The 23,620-nt window shown below is 38.7% G+C and overlaps 1 protein-coding gene across 5 annotated transcripts in view; it reads right to left on the reverse strand.

Annotated features, from left to right (window-relative positions):
• Positions 1-360: 360 nt before the first annotated feature.
• INPP1 (inositol polyphosphate-1-phosphatase) overlaps positions 361-23,620 on the reverse strand; it is a 28,879-nt gene continuing 5,619 nt past the window's right edge. For 4 of the 5 annotated variants that reach the window (XM_017500699.2, XM_017500701.2, XM_017500700.2 and 1 more), the window contains exons 2-6: positions 10,840-11,106; positions 8,314-8,374; positions 5,100-5,300; positions 2,735-2,909; positions 361-1,178 (exon numbers count right to left, since the gene is read on the reverse strand). In XM_017500699.2, the coding sequence (XP_017356188.1) occupies positions 620-1,178; positions 2,735-2,909; positions 5,100-5,300; positions 8,314-8,374; positions 10,840-11,043 (1,200 nt within the window). In that variant the 5' untranslated portion in view covers positions 11,044-11,106 and the 3' untranslated portion in view covers positions 361-619. Of the gene's footprint in view, positions 1,179-2,734; positions 2,910-5,099; positions 5,301-8,313; positions 8,375-10,839; positions 11,107-11,446; positions 11,468-23,620 lie in introns of those variants that run through there. The other variant, XM_037728554.1, reaches the window with a different exon arrangement.

The raw sequence follows: 23,620 nt of genomic DNA on the forward strand, positions 1-23,620 counted from the left end.
TCGTCCCCTTCTACCTGTGTGTGTCTGTGTGTCTCTCTTTCTGTTTGTCTGTGTCTTTCACTATGTGTGTGTCTCTGTCTCTCCCTCCCTGTCTCTGCAAAGGGGGAGTCCACAGTGTTCCAGGATTTACTTCCTATAAGAAACACAAGAATACTGATGAAAGTACATAAACTTGGCTAACTTAAGCAAATTCACAGTTCTAAATGTTCTGCCAACAGGCTAAAATTGCAGTTTTCCCTTTGAAAGGAAACAAAACTCAAGCAAACCCCTCCTGTATTCTCCTTTGTATTTCAAAGAAATTTCTATTGCTTAGATGTTCAGCACGGTTTTACTAATTGAACAGAATTTTTTCCTCATTCATCCATATTTTATTGAAGGGTTTCAAGTAGCACCAACAGCACAATATTCACTGCAAGAATTTCATACACCAATATAATTGCTGCATGAATGTCATTTATTGAAATTAACATTATTATGAATACAAAATGGAAAAATGCTCCTCAAAAGAGGAAGGTGAATGTTAACCAGCAACAGGATAAAGCCATCCTCAAAAGACAGAGATAATGGGAAATAGTTTCACAGTTCGGCTCTATATATGTATACTGGGGTTAGAGTTCCTCTATGTCTGCATCTCTGCAGGTGCCAGGTTTTGGACCAGGAGGCTCAGGAATGTCTCCAGCCGCTTCCTGGATCTGTATGCAATGAGTCCTCCCTTGTTGGCCCACCGATCCACCCCAGCAGCACCCTCATTTTCCACGTGGTACACCAACTGTGGTAAATCAAGCCCTGTTTCTGGATTTCTTTCTAAGCATTCTTTCAAGTCTACTATTCCCCCACCCATGGCCCGCAGTATGGCATGAGCAGCACAAGAGTCCCACTTGAACGTGGTATCTTCTGAAAAGATGTAAACGTCAACGAGGCCTTGGACAACACAAAGGCTCTTATAACCAGCCCCGGCTGCCCCAAATATGCGATCTCCACATACACGTGACAATGCAGCTTTGATAGTCTCCTTTTCACTTGTGCTAATGACGGCTGAAAAACTGGGGCAGAATGCTGCCCCGGAGCCAGTGTTTTCAGTGTGTGTTTCACTGCTGTTTCTTCTAGAGACGGTGAGCTGAAGTGAGTGCATGTTGGTCCCCATGTAAGAAAGGCCCCAGTAGCACTGTCCTTTCCACCTGCAGAAGAAAAAAATCAATTGGTGATGATGACATTTGTTTTTCATTACTCATGTCTCTTTCAAACTTAATGATATGAAGAAATAACACAATTCATCATAACATAGTGAATCTTAATACCTTTAAGCCTAGAAATAGATATCGGGTAGCTGGTTTATTTCTTAAAGTTACTTACATGCATGCAGCTGCTTGAGTTGCCGCAATTAGAAATGCTTTTGTTTTATGGCATTTTCACATCAATCTAGGACCACACTAAAACAGCGATGAGGTTTCCAGCCTCCAGAATCATTGCAAAATTTCACTGCAACTTTTAGTATTTAAAGTTTAATAGGGAAAAAGGAATAGGCAAATGATATCTCTTTCTGATCCACAAATATTTTACAATCCTTATAACAAGGTTTTCTTTATTTGGTAACCCCTTTTCATTCTCTTTTTCACTAGTTTCACTTTGGCCTCTAAGACAAAGAAAGATGAAATCAATGTCATTAGTTTTGGCAATAATGATAATTATAGCACCTTCCCTTTATTAATGCTTAACTTACTGTCTATGTTGTTACATATTTACAGATAAGGAAACAGGCTTAGAGGAAGTAACTTGCTGAGGCCTGCTCAGCTAGACAGTGGTAGAATCTGCATTCAAACCTCGAAGTCTCACTCAGAATCTGTGCCATTAGCTATTGTGTTGACCACCTCCATTTCTAGGCCATGATTCTGTGTACATATTGTTCCAATTCTTTTTAATTTCTTATTAACCTTTTAAAGATAACAGAAACCCATTTTTAGTTTGGAAGATGGCAGAGGTAGAGGGATAATATTAAAATTTAAGAGGTATAAACACAACTATTAAAGAGCAAATGATTCTTACTTGAAGCAACTCAAGGTTCAATAAGAATATGTAATCCTATGTAAGTAGAAAAATATGACCTATTTCAATGAAAAGCTGAAGCTGCTTGTTCCACTTGGACTTTGCCATGCCCTGGAATGAACCCCAAAGCACAGGCCATGCATCAGAGGCAACTGGGTCCTGGCCACTCTCTATGCTCTGTTTAAGAGTGCATGAAAGGGTGGGAAGGTGGAAGCAGAAAGGGAGTGTAAGTTAGGTTCTGATCCTGGCCATGCCTACCAATCTTTTCATTGGATAATTTTCACATTTTGTTTTGAACTTCTAAAATTATACAAAAGTTCAACTGGCTATACAGTGATGGCAGCTGTCTTATTCTCAATGTATTGGAAGAACGTTACCACCATTCTACTCATCTGGTTTGGAGTGGGTTCCAGAAACAAGGAACAGGATTACTATATCCCAAATGTAAAACGATGACTTCTCCAGGAAAGTATTAATTTAAAAATTTCTACCAGCATGCACATGACCTCAAATAAAATTATGCAAATCCAAGATTGAAAATAGAACTTTAAGTCAAACATGCAGACTTTCAATGGGAACACTCCCATGTGTGAAGTCATGGGAATGTCATGTAGTGATAATCCTAACAATAAGCAAAGCTGAGGTCATAAGTTCTAAAAACCATAATTTACCAAAAATGTTTGTCTTTTACCTGAGGGTGTTTGGGTCTCTTGACACAAAAGGTTGATTGATGACTCCCATCAGGGGAACCCCTGTCTGTATGTCATAGACACCAATTAAAATGGTGACACACTGAAGTCCACACGGGAAGATTCCCTGGTTAGATTTAATGTCAGTAGAGCCTTTTATATACTGGTAAGTTGAATCTGAAAAAGGAAGTAAATGTGTTTAGATTCAGATAAAGATTATTTAGAAGACCCCGTTCCATATCATTTCTATCTTCTACTAATTTGGTAACCAATATTTTCTACTTTTGGACGTCACTGTATTGAATTGTTACTTGGCCTCTGGCACTTCACTTTTAAATTGCTTACGTTTCATTTTCCTGACTATGTGAGAACTCTTGAAGGGAGAGGATGTGACTATAGTTTCTGTGGCATAGCGCCTTGCATAGAACAGGCATTCGGATATTTGTGACTTGCCAAAAGCAATTAAAAACTAATAACCGGAATAACTGGTGGGATTATTTTAGAACTACTGCTAATCTGAGGACTAGCACAATGTGAGATGGAAAAGTCTCCTTCCAATGGGTACAAAAAAAAAGACCTACTATTTGATAGCACAGTAGGGTAACTATAATCAATAAGAACTTAACTGTACATTTTAAAATAAAGAGTGTAGCTAGACTGTTTATTACTCAATCGATAAATGCTCAAAGGGATGGATACCTCATTCTCCATGATATGCTTATTTCACATTATGTGCCTGTATCAAAAAATCTCAGGTACCCCATAAATATAGACCCCTACTATGTACCCACAAAAATTTAATAAAAAGAAAAAAAGTCTCCTTCCAGTAATCAGTCACAGGTAAAGTTATCTTTTAGTATTATTATTTGGTCCCTCAAGTGAGAAGGAAGAAAGAGACAATGATGGTGGCACCAAAGGAAGAAATTAACAGTGCTCCTGTGAAACAGAGGCAGAGGAACTAGGTTTCCTCTCAAGAGATGTACATGCCAGCAGCTGACTGCCAATGTCTAGGGAGTTAACAAACAGCTAAGGATGTGCCTGGCAAAAGATTCAAAGAGCTCAAAAACAGAATCAATTCAGGTTGGAACCAAGAAACAGGAGATCTCTGTCTCTCAGAAACCATAACTGATGCCAACTTACCCTTAAATGATCAAAGATTTAGGGAAAGGTTTTTAGTTTCCCTATATAACCCACTGGCTGAATGTGATGCAATTATCTGAAGATTAAACCCATTTCAATATCATCCTGTTAATGCACTTGTAGGACAGGAAGGGCCCAGGAAGGAGTTTACCCACTTCTTGAATGGTCCTATTGTGTTGGTTGGGAAAGAAAAAAAAAGGAAGGGGGAGCTTCTTAAAATTATTACCTAGAACTCTGTATTAATAGCATCATTGAAGATAAAGGTTGGCTGGGTGTGGTGGGTCATGCCTATAATCCTACCACTTTGGGGTGCTGAGGCAGGAAGATTGTTTGAACCCAGGAGTTTGAGACCAGCCTGGGCAACATGGCAAAACCCCTCGCTACAAAAAATATAAAAATTAGCCTAGTGAGGTGGCATGCACCTGTGCCACCTAGTTGGGTCCCAGCTACTTGGGAGGCTGAAATAGGAGGATCTCCTGAGCTTGGGAGGATAAGGCTACAGTGAGTTCTGACTGTGCCGCTGCACTCCAGCCTGTGCAACAAGACACTCTGTCTCAAAAAAAAAAGAGAAGGGTTACATTTTGAAAACAATGGGTTATAGATTATGGTCCTATTACGATAATGACCCCCAAAAATGTAGAGCTTATGCAGGGCTCACAAACTGACTGCTCATGCATCACATTCAGCTTTTTGCTTGATCTGTACAGTGTTTTTTTTATTGTTTGCTTGTTTAGCTGAATTGGTAGCCAATGTTTAGAAATTGGGATATCACACTTAAAACCTTGGATTTTGGTTTCTTTTTAAAAATCTGAAGAGCTGGCCTGTATTGTCATATGGCAACAATCTACTGGAACTAAGTGCTCTTTAAATGGCATCAGTGCTCAATAGGTCATAACTGCTGTCATTTCATTCTCTCATTCACTAACCAGTCTGGTCCCTGAAGTCTTTTGAAGATAAGTTAATTCATCTTTGTATGTGTGCCTGTATCTATATGTGTGTGTATACACACACCTGTTATAGATATATGCATATACACAGCCATAATATATATGTATATATGCAGAACACATGACACATACACCTCAACTCTCATTATTTTAAAAATTTAAAAATTTAAAAACTTCTAGGAGAGTTAAACTATTCTCAATAATTTTTATTTTTCAAAGCTCCCCCATCCCCCACAAAAAAAGATTGCAAATAAGAACAAACACACTCTCCTATACTTACCTATGGGGTCCACCCAAATTCCCAAAATGTCCTGTGGAACATTGATCTCTGTGGAATCCAGAGTTGGGTCAGTAAAGGCAACATCCTGATGAACAACCTTGGCTAATGCTTCAGATGCCACCTTGTTACCATTGAGGACTTGGCTAAGAAGCTCTGCTGTTTCTTCCTCTGTTGAACACAGCCTCAAGATAATCTTTTCCCCTAGGGTAAAGACAAACTATAAGCCATTACATTTCTAGAGTTTCAGTGGAGAAAGAACAGAAAGAGAGCGAGAGGGAGAGTGAGAGAAAGAGAGAGAGAAAGAGACAGAGAGGGAGCAAGAGAGCAAATCAAAACCTGTGCGCTTAGATTAAGTGAGCGCTATATATCCATCTCAGCAGTTCCTAAGCCTGGCTGACTGCCAGAATCACCTGGCGGGGCTTCATCAAGCCAGATGCCCAGTGGCCACTCGCTCACTTAATGTGAATGAATAGTAAGGGATGGGTTTCAGGAATCCAAAGACCTCCCCAGAAAAATGCCCACGTGGGCACAATTTTGTATCCCAGTTAAGGGATACATAGGCCAGTTAATAATTCCTGAATTTCTGATCATTAATCTTCTAAAAATGTATTTGTCTTTTGACTTTTTATGTACTTAAGTCACCCTGTCCATGTCTGAATATGTTATTGAAAATAATAGAGGTTTTTAGCACACTGAAGTGCTTCTGTTTCTTTATATGATGCTGCTTTTAACCGAACATTGTTTATGCTAGGTAACATAAGCTGGTATATCCTAATCTTTAAATGTGGTAAACCTGTATGCCTCTAAATGCCATTCATAAATAGCTCTCCTCTGTGGAGCCCATCGAAAACCAGAACATAAGCGAAGCTGCTTCCTACAATGAAACGAGAAGTTACCGAGGCCAGGTGCCTTACCATCTCTTTAAACATGCATCTTAGAGCCTTGATTAATCTGGTTTCAGTACTTGACAAAAGTGAGGGAAGAGGCTGGTAGAAATAGGCAAATTAGTAGCAACAAGAAGTGACAGCAGTGGAGAGAAAAACTATTAGAAATTAAGAAAACATGGCACTTTGGAAGTTTTAGGTGTACAGACAAATCCTCCAGCTATCTAGTTAGCTACTTCTACCCTGCTTATTCCAAGGACCAGCAGTATCTAAAGCAGCTGGGAGCTTCCTAGAAAGTCAGAACCTCATGCTGAGCATGGTGGCTTATGCCTGTAATCCCAGCACTTTGGGAGGCCAAGGTAGGCAGATCACTTGAGATCAGGAGTTCGAGCCCAGCCTGGCTAACACAGGGAAACCCCCATCTCTACTAAAAATATGAAAAAATTAGCTGGGCATGGTGGCACATGCCTGTAATCCCAGCTACTTGGGAGGCTGAAGCAGGAGAATCACTTGAACTTGGGAGGCAGAGGCTGCAGTGAGCTGAGATTGTGCCATTGCACTCCAGCCTGGGCAACAGAGGGAGACTTCATCTTAAAAAAAAAAAAAAAAAAAAAAAATCAGAATCTCAAATGCCACACCAGACCTACTGAATTTCAACAAGATCTTGTGGTGATTACAGGACCAGTAAAGTGTGGGAAGCACAATATACATCTATTACAGTGATGACCGAATCAGCAAGAAACAGTCAAATTTAGTTAACTTAATTCAAAGTAAATTAGACTGTTGCAGTTGGGTAATAGTAAAGCTGGTAACGGCTACTTACTACACACTACTCTGGGCTCAGGAAAACTTATGAGATCATTCAAAGGAACAAATTATATCATGTCACTCCTTTGCTTAAAATTTGCCAGAGATGTCCCATCCCACCGAGAGGGAACTCTAAGCCCCTCCTATGATCTGACCCTGCCTGCAATATCATCATCACCATCTCTCCTCTTCTCCTCTCCACATTCTCTGCCCTTTTAACAAACAGGAATATTGATGTGGCTATGCCTTTTGCCCCTATAATTGTAGACAAATGATGTATTAAAATAACTGTTTATGAAGTAGTCAAGTGCAGATTTTTAAATGTCAGATTGCTTATAAGTCAGTCATAAGTGTTATTTTTAACCTTCAGAGGTTTAAATGAGATTTCTTTTCCTTCTTACTATCATAGAACATCTTAATATGTGGTGCATGAAGGAGACAAAAAAATTTTCAGAGTTAATCTAGAAATTCATTTTTTTCCTTGTAAATGTGCTTCTAAATATTTAAGTATTTGTCACATGATCAGTGTTTAAAGTTTACTATATTACTCTTCTACCATTAAACAAACAAGCCCAAACAAACTAAAAAAATCATTTCTCTGAAAGATATCAGAGATTGTGATATTTTCCTGTATACCCCAAGGGAATGTGGAGGGCCATCCAAGGTGAATCTGGCCCACAGGAAACTTAATAAACAAGACTTAAAGCTTGATACTAATCTCAGCACTTTAGGAGGCTGAGGTGGGCAGATCACCTGAGGTCAGGAGTTTGAGACCAGCCTGGCCAACATGGTGAAGCCCCATCTCTAAATAAGAATACAAAAATTAGGTGGGCGTGCTGGCACGTGCCCATAATCCCAGCTACACCAGAGGCCGAGGCAGGAGAATCGCTTGAACCCAGGAGGTGGAGGTTGCAGTGAGCCGAGATTGCACCATTGCACTCCAGCCTGGGCAGCATAGCAACTCATCTCAAACAAACAAACAAACAAAATAAAACTGAGTATTAAAAGGAAGCTTTTAGTTAGTTCAAGTACTTCACGGAGGTTCCAAGATTCAGAGAAATGATGAGGTGATTTGCTCAAGATCACACAGTATTTCAGAGCCATGGCCTTCTCTGCACCTTTAGCCAAAGTCCATGGACTTCCCTGAGAGTCCACAGATGGATTTAACCCAGGATCTGAAATTGTCTGAACAATTGTGTTGATGGGCATCTTTGGGGCATTGATAACTTACACTGGACTCCCAAAGGGCCGCTATTTTCCCAAAGCTTGAGTTATAAATTACTGAAATGCCACAGATTTATATCTAAAATGACACATGGACTTGCTAAATTATTCTAATATACTACATCTCTCTACTTAAGTTAAATGGCATGATATTCTGAAGTAGAAATGGAATGAACCTTAACATTCAAATATATTATGTTTATAGTAAGAGGCTTCCATTTAGTTTATAGCATAAATTGGAGATTACAATACCATATGATAATTAAGTTACAAAGACACATTAAGATTCTTATACTTACCCAAGTTATTAGTAAACTCATTGGATTCTTCGCCAAAAATATTTTTTTCCAAGCCTGGAAACTGAATGATTCAGAATATGATGAAAAAGAAAACAAAAACCCACGCACATGTTCAATTCTGAACAGATTTCAATTTTACATTTCAAATTAAATAACACAATTAGAATTGAAATTCCAAAATTTCCAATTCCAGAAGCCAATCCAAGTATAAAAAATGAAGTCTGCTTGCCTCCGTGCCTAATTTTCTAATATTTTTCTGCTCTTTCGCCCCTCTAGAAAGTCAAAATCATGGTAGATGGCCTGGTTCCCTTATGTCCTGTTTAGTTTACAAAAGTACTTCTAGAAACTACATCCTTCTACTTAAGGGCCATAGAATTTGAATATTTGCAAAGGACATGTTTTAACTGTTGCTCTTAAACAGCATCCTAGTAGTTCATACAAGGTAATTTTGTTGATCAAGTATGTAGAAGCATGACTTGAGACTGGATAGAAGGGGCTTAGAGGATAACATTCAATTTCGTTTTCTTTTTCAGGTATTTGTTTCCCCATTCTCAGATGTATCATCATTCAGTCTAGGAATGGGATATGAAAAAAAAGAGATTTTATGGAACAACAATTTAAGCATCAATATACAGAGTGAATAAATGGAGACAAGAATCTTCTGTCATCTCTGTATGATCACGAAGGTTTCTGATACATTTTGTTTCTGATCCTCTTTGTAGTAAAGATAATTTTTCTCGAAATATATGTTAAATTTTGATACACATGATGTTCTCAGGGAACAAAAGCTAGGACATGCTTCAAATATTTGGACTCAGTCATTTGCAGATGACCAATAGCTTTCATAATGCCTACAACCACTTGCTATTCATATTATTTTGTGGGACAGTACAAATCAACAAGGGCTGGCAGCCAGCCCATTCATCAGGGACTGAAAATCAGCCTCCCGAGCCTGCTTAAAGACCTGCTCTGAGACTACAGGACATAAGGCTCATGAAATAACGATATTTTATACAGTCAAAATGGAATATCATGTATTTTAGCTCATGAATAAACCACTGCTTGAACTTTTTATAACACTTTGAGGCAAATATTAGCTCATAGAAATTAATGTTGATACATTTTTAACCCAGTTGCTCAACCACCCCTTGCACCCAACTATGTTGATAAGTAAAAAAACAAAAATAAACTTGTTTCCTTTAGTTTCTCAGAGCTAGATGTTATATGACATGAAAAAGTACAGCTTGTAGAGATTTCATGACGGCATTTAGTCTCTTCGCTTGTGGTCAAGATTTCACTCAAACAATTCTAAATGATTCTCAATCTTTTGAGAATTTCATAGAAATTATTCCAATATTTTATAATGCTTTCTGCCATAAAGTTCTGTTCTCTCAAATGTAATGGTTAGATTATCATATAAAAGGCAATATAGTATTGGAAAGAACACAGAACCTGGAGTCAGTCGGCCTGTGTTTAAAAACTGGCCCTACCATTTACTTGCTGTGCAACCTTAGGCAAGTTACTTAACCTTTCTGTGCCTCCCTTTTTTTCACCCATTATATTGTAATAGTAGTTCTAACTTCATCAAATTGTTATAAGAGTTAAATAAGTTAATATATCTAAAGACCTCAGAATAGTTGCTGGCACACAGCATTTATTTATGCTGCTAGTATTATTATTTCTACTTATTAGTACATTGTCTTTCTCTAGTCAGCTCCAGAAAGTTACAGTCACAATCATTGTTACATTAACATATAAACATCTTTATGTGTTTATAACAAAGAACAATATTTTTCTACTAGAATAAAGGAGACTTTAAGTCTCCAGCTACAATCTCATAACTGAAGCAACGTTTATTAGATAAACGATGAGATCCACAAGGTATAACATATAAACATCTTTATGTGTTTATAACAAAGAACAATATTTTTCTACTAGAATAAAGGAGACTTTAAGTCTCCAGCTACAATCTCATAACTGAAGCATCGTTTATTAGATAAACGATGAGATCCACAAGGTATGACTCAATATATCAAGTTTAAAAAAACAACAGGTTACAAGGCAGTGTGCTCTCATTTCTGTTGTAATGCATTGTTCGTGTCATGTACACACATACACATAGAAGGAAAATGTTCTAATATTTAGCAAAGCATAGCTCTAGTTTTCTCCAGTGGTGGGATTAAGAGCATTCTTATTTTTGCTTATTATCCAGAAAACATGTATTTTTTTAAAGAAGAAATTCATTAGTAAATGAAAGGTTCTATACTGAAATGTTTATTTCTAGGTATTAAAATTGTGAGTGATTTTTATTTTCTTATTTGATTTTTTGTATTTTAAAAATTTCCTGCAATGAACATCTTATCAATATTGTAATCATAACAAGGAGGAAAAAAATCCAAGATGTTTACTTGAATTCAAGGTGCTAGTATTCTGACAGGAGTGAGGGGAGCAAAAGGCATGCAGTCTATGATGGGAAAGACACAGGTGCAACTGTTTTGCAGTTACCTTGGCTGTGACCTTTCTTACCTTGTTCTCCATATTCTGTTTTATAACTTCCTGTACCAGTACATCAGCCAGCGTCTTGAAATCAACTGCAAACTTCTTGTTCTTTTCTCCCTCTTTCTTTTCTTCAATCAGCAGCTGGAAGAGGGCTTCCTGCTGCCTGCACGCCCGGGCAATGTTAGCAGCCTTCTCAGAGACACAGAGCAGCTCCCGTAGGATATCTGACATTTCTGAACCTTGCTTTTCAGTTGCAGCTGCTGGTAGAATTGGCACCCACCTCTGGGCCGATGGCTGGAAAAACACAAGAATGTGAAAGAGAAAGCAGTTCAGAGAGTGATGTCAGGGTGCCTCTGGCACAACTAACAACCCATCTGACAGTTAACCTGGTCAGCCTGGTGAACAGCTAGTATGTGTCATAATCACATTCTCAGTGTGGAAGACTCTAGATATAATCTAAAATTTGAGGCTTATTGTTTCAAATCTTGAAAAAAATATTTATACTCTCAAAAATATACCAAGAATTAATTCTCGGTGACAGAAAAATCTTTGAATGAAAATCTAAATCTCTAGAGAGACAGGCAGATGGACACACAAGCACAATGCTAAAGGCAAGCCAAATTCTTGTAATGACCTTATAATTATCACAAAGGCTTAGCAGAAATATTGAAGTAGTGCTTTGTTTCACCCTGTGGAAAGAAGGGAAAAGAAATGGATGAAGACTTATAAGTTCCAGGGCAACTTTCTAAAGTACTAAGCACCAGACCAGCTAGCATCTTCGTTTTTCCCCCCTGAGACAGGGTCTCACTCTGTCACCCAGGCTAGAGTGCAGTGGTGTGAACACAGCTCATTGCAGCTCTGACCTCCCGGGCTCAAGTCATTCTCCCACCTCAGCCTCCTAAGTATCTGGGACTACAGCTGCATGCCACCACACTAGGCTAATTTTTATATTTTTTGTAGAGATGGAGTTTTACCATGTTGACCAGACTAACCTCAAACTCGTGGGCCCAAGTGATCCTCCTACCTTGGCCTCCCAAAGTGCTGGGACTACAGGTGTGAGCCACTGTGCCTGGCCTCAGACCAGCAAGCACTGTGTGTCCTGCAAGACTCTGAGGTCATCTTAGGCTAGTAGCATAAGCCATCTCACTGCCAACTCCCTCACACCCCATTACAAAAAAAGTCCCACTGGCCAGGCACAGTGGCTCACGCCTATAATCCCAGCACTTTGGGAGGCCGAGGCGGGTGAATCATGAGGTCAAGAGATCGAGACCATCCTGGTCAACATGGTGAAACCCCGTCTCTACTAAAAATACAAAAATTAGCTGGGCATGGTGGCGCACCCCTGTAGTCCCAGCTGCTCGGGAGGCTGAGGCGGGAGAATTGCTTGCACCCAGGAGGTGGAGGTTATGGTGAACCGAGATCGCGCCATTGCACTCCAGCCTGGGTAACAAGAGCGAAACTCCGTCTCAAAAAAGAAAGAAAAAAAAAAAAGTCCCACTATCTATGCTGCTCCTTTGCCGAGTAAAAGGTTGAATATTGAAGTGAAACATGCAACTTGTTGAGACTTGAAAAGTTCTGGCTTCTAGGAGTGTTATGCTATCATACCTTGATTATATCTTTTGGGGCTTTCTTATAATTAGGAGAGAAACAGTTCTCATGTTTAATAGTAGCTACCTCTTACTGAAAAAGCTTGAAAAATTCCTATCTCATGAGAATTACTGTGAGTATTATCAACCCTGTTTTACAGTTAAGCTGAAGCATAGCAAGGTTAAGTAACTTCTTCAGGGTTACAGAAGGCTAAACTGCAAAGCTTGGCATTGCTCCTACACAGAAGCCCAGGCTCTTTTATTATCATAATAAAGTTTCCTTTATTAAAAGACATTCCCTTAATAGGCCAGGTTTGGTGGCTCATGCCTGTAATCCCAGCATTTTGGAAAGCCAAGGCAGGTGGATCACTTGAGGTCAGGAGTTCAAGACCAGCCTGGCTAACATGGTGAAACCCAGTTTCTACTAAAAATACAGAAATTAGCCAGGGCCAGGTACAGTGGCTCATGCCTGTAATCCCAGCACTTTGGAAGGCTGAAGCGGGTGGATCACCTGTGGTCAGGAGTTTGAGACCAGCCTGGCCAACATGGTGAATCACTACTAAAAAAAAAAAAAAAATACAAAAATTAGCCAGACGTGGTGACTCACACCTGTAGTCTTGGCTACTCAGGAGGCTGAGGCACGAGAATTGCTTGAACCTGTGAGGCGGAGGTTGCCGTGAGCCGAGATTGTGCCACTGCACTCCAGCCTGAATGACAGAGCGAGACTCTGTCTCAAAAAAAAAAAAAAGAAGAAGAAGAAGAAATTCCCTTAATGGACTCTGGGATGCTGAGAATTAGTACAATTCTGAAGACATGGATGCAATAGAGGTAAGTTGTAATTTGTCATAGTTGGTCTTAAATAATTTTGCTAAAAAATATGTTCTCTTAAGATTATAGGTCAACTACTATGAGAAACATGTCCAGTCTCAGTAGTAATAAAAGAAAAGGGCATACAAGCAATGAGACATCCCTTTTCACTATTGTATGTTTTAAAGTTTACATTCCCTCTTGGAGATGTGGTGAAACAGGTGCAGATGCTGTGCTAATGGGCATGCAAACAAGTTAGGTTTCCAGAGGGCAGTTTGGCAAAAATGTGTCAAGATCCCTATAGATGTCACTGCCTTTAGTCAGTAACTCCAGTCTTTTCTCAATTTGTGTTAAAGAAATCAGAGTTGAATTAAAATATTTCTGCACAAGGAGGATTAACATTACAACAAGTTGAAAATAATCTTAAATATTGGTAAAGCATAAATACTATACAGCCAGTAAAATCAAGTTTTTGGAGAATATTTAATAATATGGAAATACGTCAATGAACTGATGTTGTTAAGTGGAAAAACTACCTACGACCACATGTAATTTGAGAGTATGTTATCCAATTGTGTTTATACACATACACAGAGAAAGAGCTTGAAAGGAAGATTAGTAGGTGATGTTTTACTGGTAGTTATAACTGAGTAATGGAATTATGGATGACTTTTTTTCATTATACATTTCTATAATTTTCAAATACTCTACAGTAAATATATAATGCTTTTATAACAAGAAATTATGTGTTTAAGTGTCTTGGGGCAATTAAGTATGAAGGTATAAAAAAATCTCAGCTCCTTGAGGCAAATGTCTAAATAAAATGAGCCTGTGGTAATAAGGCAAAAAGCTTTCAGGTGATAGAAAGGATCTAGGGAAAACTCAAACAAAAGCACCTGCTACTTAAAAGCCTTTTATTTTAGGAATGAATGCTATGTAGGAAGATTTACTTTAGTTGATTTGAATCTAAACATTAGGAAAAACAGTTGCATTAATAAAGCTGAGGCACGTTACCTTAGAAATAATTGATGGCATATATAACCTTAATTTTTATTTCTTAGTAAATGTTCTGCAGTTACTATAACGCAGAAGAATCAATGAACCAACAGTATCTAAATAGGTTTTTATCTTCATAACAGCATGAAGATCTCAAGGAGTCCAATTTAAAAGCTTTCAAGATAAACAATATCAGCATTGTTTATTTTATTCAGATATTAAAATCAATTTTTTTCTGAAAAAAAAAACTACTAACTACACTGTTGAATAACCAAGCTCCTTATAACACCATAACAACACTCAGGCGAGCTACTCACCCTGACTACAAGCTCCAGAAATCACCACCACTCCCATCTCTCACAAAGAAAGCTCATCAATTTATCCCTGGTGAGTTTCAGCACAGGTGCTGCAGTAATCTGGAGTTTGCCCTCTTTGGGCCCAACCTTATTTTCTCAATAATGATCTCTCTCACCTGCCCTGAGCAGTTGCTGCTTAGTGAGCACAGCAACATGACCAATGCGAAGAAACTACTGGCTATTCACTGCAGCCCAGTAATGAACAGGTCTACAGATTTTAGGAATTCCTCACAACACAATAATCAGGTTTTCAGTTCCAAAGTTATCCCAGAGTTCACTCTTTGTTTTGACCCTAGGCAACACTGTCATATTTTGTCAAGCTCCAGGTTGAACTGCTCAGTTTCAGATTGAAACCACTTTTTATTCAGCTACTTCCCTCTCTCCAAGGCCCTAGCTCTCCATATATCCTCAACTCAGTTCACACAGGCAGGCCACAGCCCTGAGGGGAGTGTTGCAGAATTCATCCTCACCTCGAATGACTCAACTTGAAATAATTTGTCTGTAGAGAAACTGAAGGCTACATCTAATGCAGAATTTCTTCATCCATTTTATCAATACATTTTCTTAAAACTCATGGAAATTATCTTTTAGATCTTTAAAATTTTTAATTTATTGTTCAACTTTTATTCTAAGTTCAGGGGTACATGTGCACGTTTGTTATAGGTAAACCCATGTCATGGGGTTTGTTGTACAGATTATTTCATCACTACCTGGGTGATGAAGATTATTTTTGTTAAGAGTAAGTTTACATACTCATTGTTCGCCTAAGATAGCTTTTCAACATTATACTTTAAATAAAAATGATTATAGACATAATTAGCAAGTTATGGTATTTACCATAATGTAATAGCCTTGCCTATAGAAGAAATTCCTTTTGATTAGTATTTCTCAATGGATGCTCTGAGAATTACCTGTACCAGAATTACCCAAGGTGCCTTCTAAAAAGTGAGATTGCCGGACTCCACCCCAGCTTAATGAATCGGAATCTCTGAAGACAAGGCTTAGGAATCTGTACTTTTGTCAGCATCCTGTGTAACTCTAAACACTGAGATTTAATAGCTCCAGTTCTCCAAGTTGCTTATGTTTCTTTACCTCTATGCTGGCAATTTTAGTGGCAGCTGGCATCTGCTGGCAGGTATCTTGGTGAAACAATGTAGGTACAATGGTTTTGCTATCTGCTATTCTTGTGCAGAGATAGGTTAAAATTGAAATAGCTAACGTTTACTAGGTGTTTACTATATGCCAGGCGTCCTTCTAGGCACCTTGCATGTATTAACTCATTTAATTCTTACATAACCTGAGGAATTAGGTACTATTATCTCCATTTTGCAGATGAAGAGACTGAGGCACAAGGTGATTGTTTACCGAAAATCACACACCTAGGAAGTTGTGGGACAAGATTCAAACCTAGGCAAGCTGGCAGAAGCCCACACTGTTGACCAGTACTCTAGCCAATGAAATATTTCATCAATTGTTAGCTAACAAAATAAGGGAAAATTAGCAATTGTTGGATAATAATCATAAGTACATTACTATAAGGTACATTATATAGCAAAAAAACAAAAACAAAAACAAACCCTAGTTGGTATCTGTCACCAGTTTGATCATTATAAGTCACTATTTGACTTCCCTTTTAGAAAAACCTTTTCTCCAGCTAATCTTCAGCTTCTGTTAAGGACCCTTCTGGATAGTAAAAGTTCATCTATTATGTTCCACTGATGTCTCCCTTAACTGTCATGGTGTTGATGGCAGGGGGCATGCCCCATATCTAAGTCTTCTGGTGTTCATTTGTTAAGACTGGGTAGCTTAACAATAAAACCTTACTTTCTCACAGTTCTGGAGGCTGGAAGTCCAAGAGCAAGGTGTCAACAGGACTGGTTTCTCCTGAGGCTTTGTTCCTTGGCTTGCAGATGGCCCCTCTCACTGTGGCCTCACCTGGCCTTTCCACTGTGGGTGTTAATCTCTGGCATGTCTCCCTCTTCTTACAGGGACACCAGTCAGACTGGATTAGGATCTGTCTATATGATCTCATGTAAGCTTCAAAGGTCCTATCAGCAACTACAGTCCCATTCTGAGGTACTGGGGGTTAGGGCTTCAACATGTGAAATTTGAAGGAACATAATTTAGCCCCAACACCTCTCCTGAAAGAGAGGTGTCGCTTATCTCAGCAACCTAATCTATTAGCTGACGCACAATCTATTCCTTTGTGTTTTGTTTTCTGGCCAAAAGTAAAAACAGGACAGTGTTTTCTTCCCCATTTACATGGTCAATAATAATATCTCTGAGGCAGTCATTCCCACTAAGAATTATTTGTTTTAGCAGCCAAATAATTAATATTTCAGTGAATCTCTCATAAGCCTTGTTTCGTAACAATCTATTTCAAGTCACATTTCAGGAAAATGGGCTTAAAGAAGTTTCATTCCTCCTATCTCAAACCAAATGTATATATCTATATGTTTAATATAAAATTGTATCACAATGTCAGGCAGAATTAGGGTGTCTTTTGTTTTTGTAGGATTGTCTAGTTTAGTTGGAGAACTACTAAAAGAATTGAAGTATGTCAGAAGGAAAAAAGGTTAAGAGTTTTCTTAGAAACCCTAACCTCTACACAGAGATAAATCTTGAATTTATAGCCATCCGACTATCTTATCAGAACAACAGAGGTTTAAAAATCCTATCTGAGTAATTTAGATATATTTCAGATAGGGTAAACTATATAGTGGGAAATACACAGGCTTTGGAATCAGAAGACCTTGGTTCAAAACCTAGCTCTGCCACTAATTAGCTGTGTGGCCTCAGGTATTTACTTACCCTCTCTGAGACTCTCCATCTTTAATATAAAGACAATATTTGCCTTGCAGTGATGTTGTGAAGATCAAATGAAATATTTCTGGAAAAGTACCCAGCACAGAGCTTTACACATGGCAGATAATAAATGATTGCTATGACTATGAAATGCAACCTTACAGAAACCACAGTCACATGTCTTTACTTGAGAAAGTAAGAGGCTGGCAAGTTTATATGGGTCACTGAAACCTTTTCTTAAAATTTACTAGTCCATTAAATCCAAAGCCTGGGAACTACTTGTAATTCTCTGAGTAACCCACATAAAGTTCTTTTATGTAGGCCAGATTTGATTGCTTCAGTTTCTGGGCATCTGGGTGGAAACTCTGGCTCCTAGAGGCTGAGACTACTCTGGCTTCACGGCAGCCAATCTACGACTGGCTTGGGAGAGCCATTTTTTCTGTCAGGGAAGATATTCGATGAGGATTCTAGGGCCCAGAGTGCTCCTTCTCATGTGAAGAGCCTGGTTGCAGCAGAAGCTGGCTGTGCCCTTTTGTTGTCCACAGTGACAGAAGGGTGACCACAGAGATAAGGGTCTGCCAGAATACAGAACTGCTCTCTAATCAATAGGCAAGGGCATCAAAGCACTTCTGTTGACATTCCCTTCTTCCAGCAGATAATTCAACACTTTACAGAGCCCACATTTTTGCCCACTTCACATTGACTCCACCCCACCCCTATGGTTTACATCCTGAATTCTGTCTCTCACTCATCTGAGGAATGGCAATGTGAAGCTATTGTGTGGTAGCCCTGCCTGACAGCTATTGCTGCTAGGGGAAAAGGCCAAGCTTCCATGAAATATCTGGGTGTTTTACAAGAAGGTGCTTCTCATGACCTTTTCTAAGGGGGTACAGCTGTCCAGGAGTCTGTGTAGGTGGCCACATGATGGCAGTGGCCGAGGCTCTATTCGGATCACATTGCTGTTGTAGGCGAAACATTGACTTCGTCCCACCTCTCCTTTGCTCCATACTGAAGGGCTGCTTCGGGGAGTTGTTTTAAAGATTGGAGGCTGTTTGTGCAGAAGGGACAGGGAAACAGAAGTGGGCCCACACTAAATATGGAAGGGGGGCTCAGTTTGTTGTGCAACTTGCTAATAGTAGCCTCCCTTGAGATTCCTGTGAGGCCAGAGGGAAACTGTACTACAAGCCTTACTAGAGATTTGCAATACTGCCTTTTAGCTCATTGGAAATTGTTTTCCTGGTGTATAAGCCGAGTCCAACTTTCAGACATTTGGCTGTCAAACATTTTTCAGGATCCAACAAATATTACAGTTTGGGACTGCCTATACTTTTTGGATCTTACTTCATGTTGATCCAGGTGACGTTCCTGTCATTACTTCATGGGCTCTAATTAAGTTTAGCCTTTTAGCAGCTGATTTCACACTATCCATTTACTCTCATGCTCTGGGAAGATTATAAATTTGCACATGCTCCTTCCTCTGGTTGACATGCCCTTCTTCCTGCTTTCTCTATCTCATGCTCACTCACTTTCTCAGAATCAGTTCAAGGGCAAAAAGCTTGAATAGGCACTTCATAAAAGAGGATATCCAAATGGCCAATAAACATACAGAAACACAGTCTACCATATTAGTCATCAGGAAGACGCAACTTAAAATCTCAACAGGGTGTTGCTATGTATATGATGGAATAGCTAAAATAAAAAAGACTGAAAATTTCAAGTTTTGCTAAGGGTATGGAGCAACAGAAACTTGTATGCACTGTGGGCATGAATGAAATTGGTATAATCATTTTGGAAAACTATTTGTAATTTGTTGACTATAATTTATGACCTAGCAATTTCCTTTGTAGATATTTACCCAAAGATTCATGCAGGTATGGATTAAAAGACATGTATTTGTGAGCAGCATTATTTGTAACAATCTAACATTGGTATTAACCCAAACAACCATCAATAGTAAAATGGAATAAAGTGTGGCATATTCACATAACAAAATGCTATACAGCAGTGAAAATGAATGAACTGCGACAATAGGCAACAACAAGGGCGGATCTCATAGAAACACACTGTCAAGTGAAGGAAGTCAGGCACGAAAGATGTATGCTGTGCAATTTAATTTATCTAAAGTTCAAAAACAGGCAAAAGGAACCTATAGTGTTGGAAGTCACAATGGCCGTGACCTTCAGAGAAGAAGGTGGGGTTATTGATGGTGGCACTGGTAATGCTCTGGATCTGAGTGATGGTTACATGGGTGGGTTGACTTTGCATCAATTCATTAGGCTATATGCTGAGATCCCTAATGTTTATGTATGTATTTCTATTTCAATTAAATGGTTTGTTTTTTAAAAATGTATGTGTAAAAGGAGGAAAGTCATTTTAACTGTTGGCTCCTTCAGAAGACATTTCTGACTCCTCCTCCATCTTGGGCACCTGGGCCATGGGGGAATGGAGATGTGCCAAATCTCTATCCCAGCTTTCCAACACTCTTTGCATTGGTTTAGTCTGTGCTCTGACAAGAGATTTAAATGCATATGGTGTCTTATGACTCATAGTGCATAACTCAGAGGTGTTCAATAAATGTTGGCTGATGAATTTTCCCTTAGCTTTGTAAATACAGAATTCATCCTTGTCATGCTGTTTATTATACTTGGATTCTATCAGCATTAGGCACATGGGCCCATATTTGTATAAAAGTCTACATATATTCTCTATTCATTTATAAGAACAAACCAAGGCTGTATTTGAATTACCAGCAACTGAACCACAATTTTGGAGCACCAGATCAGAATTTAAAATTATACCCTTTCATCTAGAGGTGACCTATCTGTGACAAGATTAATTTAATTAAATCACTCAAAATAGTAAGTTTAATTTGATTTTGTGAGAAAAGATATTAAATATGGTATATGTGAACCCTTTATTTAACTCTAACATTTCTCTCTCTTTCCTACCTAAACTTCAAACTTCAATTTCACCTCAAACAGCGATGACATACACACCATTCTCAGCTGGTCAGTTTATGCTTGCTCTATTGTGAGGCTACCAATGGACAACATTAGCTTACATTTTTGCTCACTGAAGCTACTCAAAATCAATAGACTACAAAGATATCCCTTGTTCTCAAATGTTGTTTGATAGCTTGTAGATGGAAGCCTGTACTAAGGCAGCATTTTTCAAATCAGTTAAGATCAAGAACTAATTAAGACACATTAAAAATATAGACTTTTAGAAAGGGGAATGTTGGCAATTTTTAGCAGCAATTGAAGGAAACACCAGGTGCAACAGTCAGCTCCACCCTCACCAGTTACTTAAGAACAGAACAGGGAATCCCATGGCTACTGCAACTGAGAAGCCTTGTTCCACTAAGAATCAAATTGTATTGCCTTTTTGTAAAACAAATTAAATGCTCTGAAAAAAAGAGGTTGATCTATGTAATAAGTATTTCATAGTAACATAACAATTGTATAAAGAATGAATTTCAGATACTTCTCAGAACTCATTTGAAAACTGTGAAAAAGTATTCCATTTAGAAATGCTTTAAAATCTGGTCTGGCATGGTAGCTCACATCTGTAATCTAAGCATTTTGGGGGGATGAGGCAGGTGAATCACCTGAGCTCAGGAGTTCAAGACCAGCCTGGCCAACATGGCAAAATCTCATCTCTACTAAAAATACAAAAATTAGCCAGTCATGGTGATACATGCCTATAATCCCAACTACTTGGGAGGCTTAGGCAGGAGAATTGCGTGAACCTGGGAGGTGGAGGCTGCAGTGAGCCAAGATGGGCCAAATCTCTATCCAGCTTTCCAGCACTCTATGCATTGGTTTAGTTTATGCCACTGAACTCCAGCCTGGGTGACAGAGCGAATTCTATCTCAAAATAAATAAATAAATAAAATAAGTAAAAATACTTTGAAATGTGATAGTGACCTTACTTTTTAAACTCCCTTTTTCATAGTTGGAAGTATTTTCACTAAAGAGAAACTTTGTTCATTTATATATTTTTCTATCTTCTGTGTTCCAACTACAGTATATTTTTAGGTTTTTGTATGCTAGGAGATGTTTTTAGAACCCCGGTGTCACAAATGAAACCCGAAATCAGATAGTATATAAATAGAAGCAGGTTCAATGTATAACTACCTTAACTATCAGAAAGAATAAATTTTTTAAAAATACAAATTTGATGCATAATTCAAGGCAGAAAAAAGATCAGATGTATGGTTTGTAGCAAGAATCTTTTCTAATAGAATATTATTTATAGTTTTGATCATTGTTAATCAGAATCTAGAATCTTATTAATTTATTTTGTATTTGTATTTTTCAGACAAGGTTTCACTTCCATCACCCAGGCTGGAGTGCAATGGTACAATCTTGGCTCACTGCAACCTCCAGCTCCCAGGCTCAAGTGATTCTCCTGCCTCAACCTCCCAAGTGGCTGGGAATACAGGTGCATGCCACCATACCTGGCTAATTTTTGTATTTTTAGTAGAGATGGTGGCCATGTCAGCAAGGCTGGTTTCAAACTCCTGATCTCAGGTGATCCACCCACCTCAGCCTCCCAAAGTGCTGGGATTACAAGCATAAGCCACCATACCTAGCCTTAATCTTCAATCTATTTTGAATGTTTCATTTTGAATGTAACATTTTTCATTAATTAAGGAAGATTCCCAAGTCAATTTATCTTTCCTTTAGAACTCATGCCATGCTAACTGGAGACACCAACTCCTTTAACACTACTTATTGTCTGGATGGGTCTGGATGGGCCTGCACAGTGTACAGTAGAAAGATCCTTAGGACATAGGAGAGCTGGTTTTTAGGCTCTGTTTTTCCAATCAGGTATATAACCTCGGTCACGTGATATAAGCTCTCAGGGACTTGTTTTCCCAATTTTGTAAACATGAAAGAGGAAAAGAAAAGCGGGACAGAGAGGATGGATTGGATGATTGCTATGATCTGTTCCAGTTCAAAACTTCTCTCTGTTTTTTTATATCTACTTTCCATATAAAAGAGGCTGGGAAATATTATTCAGTCTTAAAAAGAAAAAAATCCTGATACAGGCTACAACATGGATGAACCTTGAAGATGTTATGGTACATCAATAAGCCATACTGAAAAGGACAAATACTGTATGATTCACTTATGCGAGGTGCCCAGAATGTCAAATTCGTAGAAGCAGAAAGTAGAATGGTGGTTACTAGGGCTGGGAAGAGAGGGTAGAGTCACTGTTTAATGGGTATAGAGTTTTAGTTTGGGATGATGAAAAAGTTCTGGACATGAACAGTGGTGATGGTTGCATAACAATATGAATGTACTTAATGCCACTGAGTTATAATTTGAAAATGGTTAAAATGATAAATTTGATATTAGACATCTTTTACTATAATATTTTTAAGTTAAAGAAAAACCAAAAAATTACAGGTTTAGAGAAATGCACATTTCAAAAGCTTTTGATGTTTGTCATCTACGTAACAGGCATAATAAACATTTGTTGACTTATATTTTTAAAAAACAAGTGGGGGTAGTAGTAGGAGAATTAGGTTTAAAGTAGGGCACTGGGCTATTTGTCTTTAAGTTGATTTTGTAGTAACCACACCGGTTTTTAAATACAGTTGACCCATGAATGACATGGTTTTGGACTGCGTGGATCCACTTACATATGGATTTTTTTCAGCCAAACGCAGCTCAAAAATAGAGTCAGTGAGATTTGAAACCCAAGTATACGGAGGACTGACTTTTCACATATGTGAGTTCTGCAGGGCCAAATGCAAAACGTAAGTGTGAGCAGATTTGGGTATAAGTGGGCAATCTGGGAACCAATCCCCTGTGTATGCCGAGCGACAGCTCTACTTAGATTGTATGTTTATACACAGGTAGCTCCATAACTTACGATGGGGTTACATCCTGATAAACTAAGTTGAAGCTATCCTAAGTTGAAACTACATTTAGGCGGGGTGGGATGGCTCACACCTGTAATCCTAGCACTTTGGGAGGCTGGGGTGGGCAGATCACCAGAGGCCAGGAGCTCAAGACCAGCCTGGCCAACATGGTGAAACCCTGTTTCTACTAAAAATATAAAAATTAGCCGGGCATGGTGGTGGGTGCCTGTAATTCCAGCTACTTGAGAGGCTGAGGCAGGAGAATTGCTTGAACCCGGGAAGTAGAAGTTGCTGTGAGCCGAGATTGTGCCACTGCACTCCAGCCTGGTACCTGGCAACCGAGTGAGACTAAGTCTCAAAAAAAAAAAAAAAAAAAATAGTGTAGA

The sequence above is a fragment of the Cebus imitator genome, unplaced genomic scaffold (genome assembly GCF_001604975.1).
Source record: "Cebus imitator isolate Cc_AM_T3 unplaced genomic scaffold, Cebus_imitator-1.0 Scaffold268, whole genome shotgun sequence".
Classification (NCBI taxonomy): Eukaryota; Metazoa; Chordata; class Mammalia; order Primates; family Cebidae; genus Cebus; species Cebus imitator.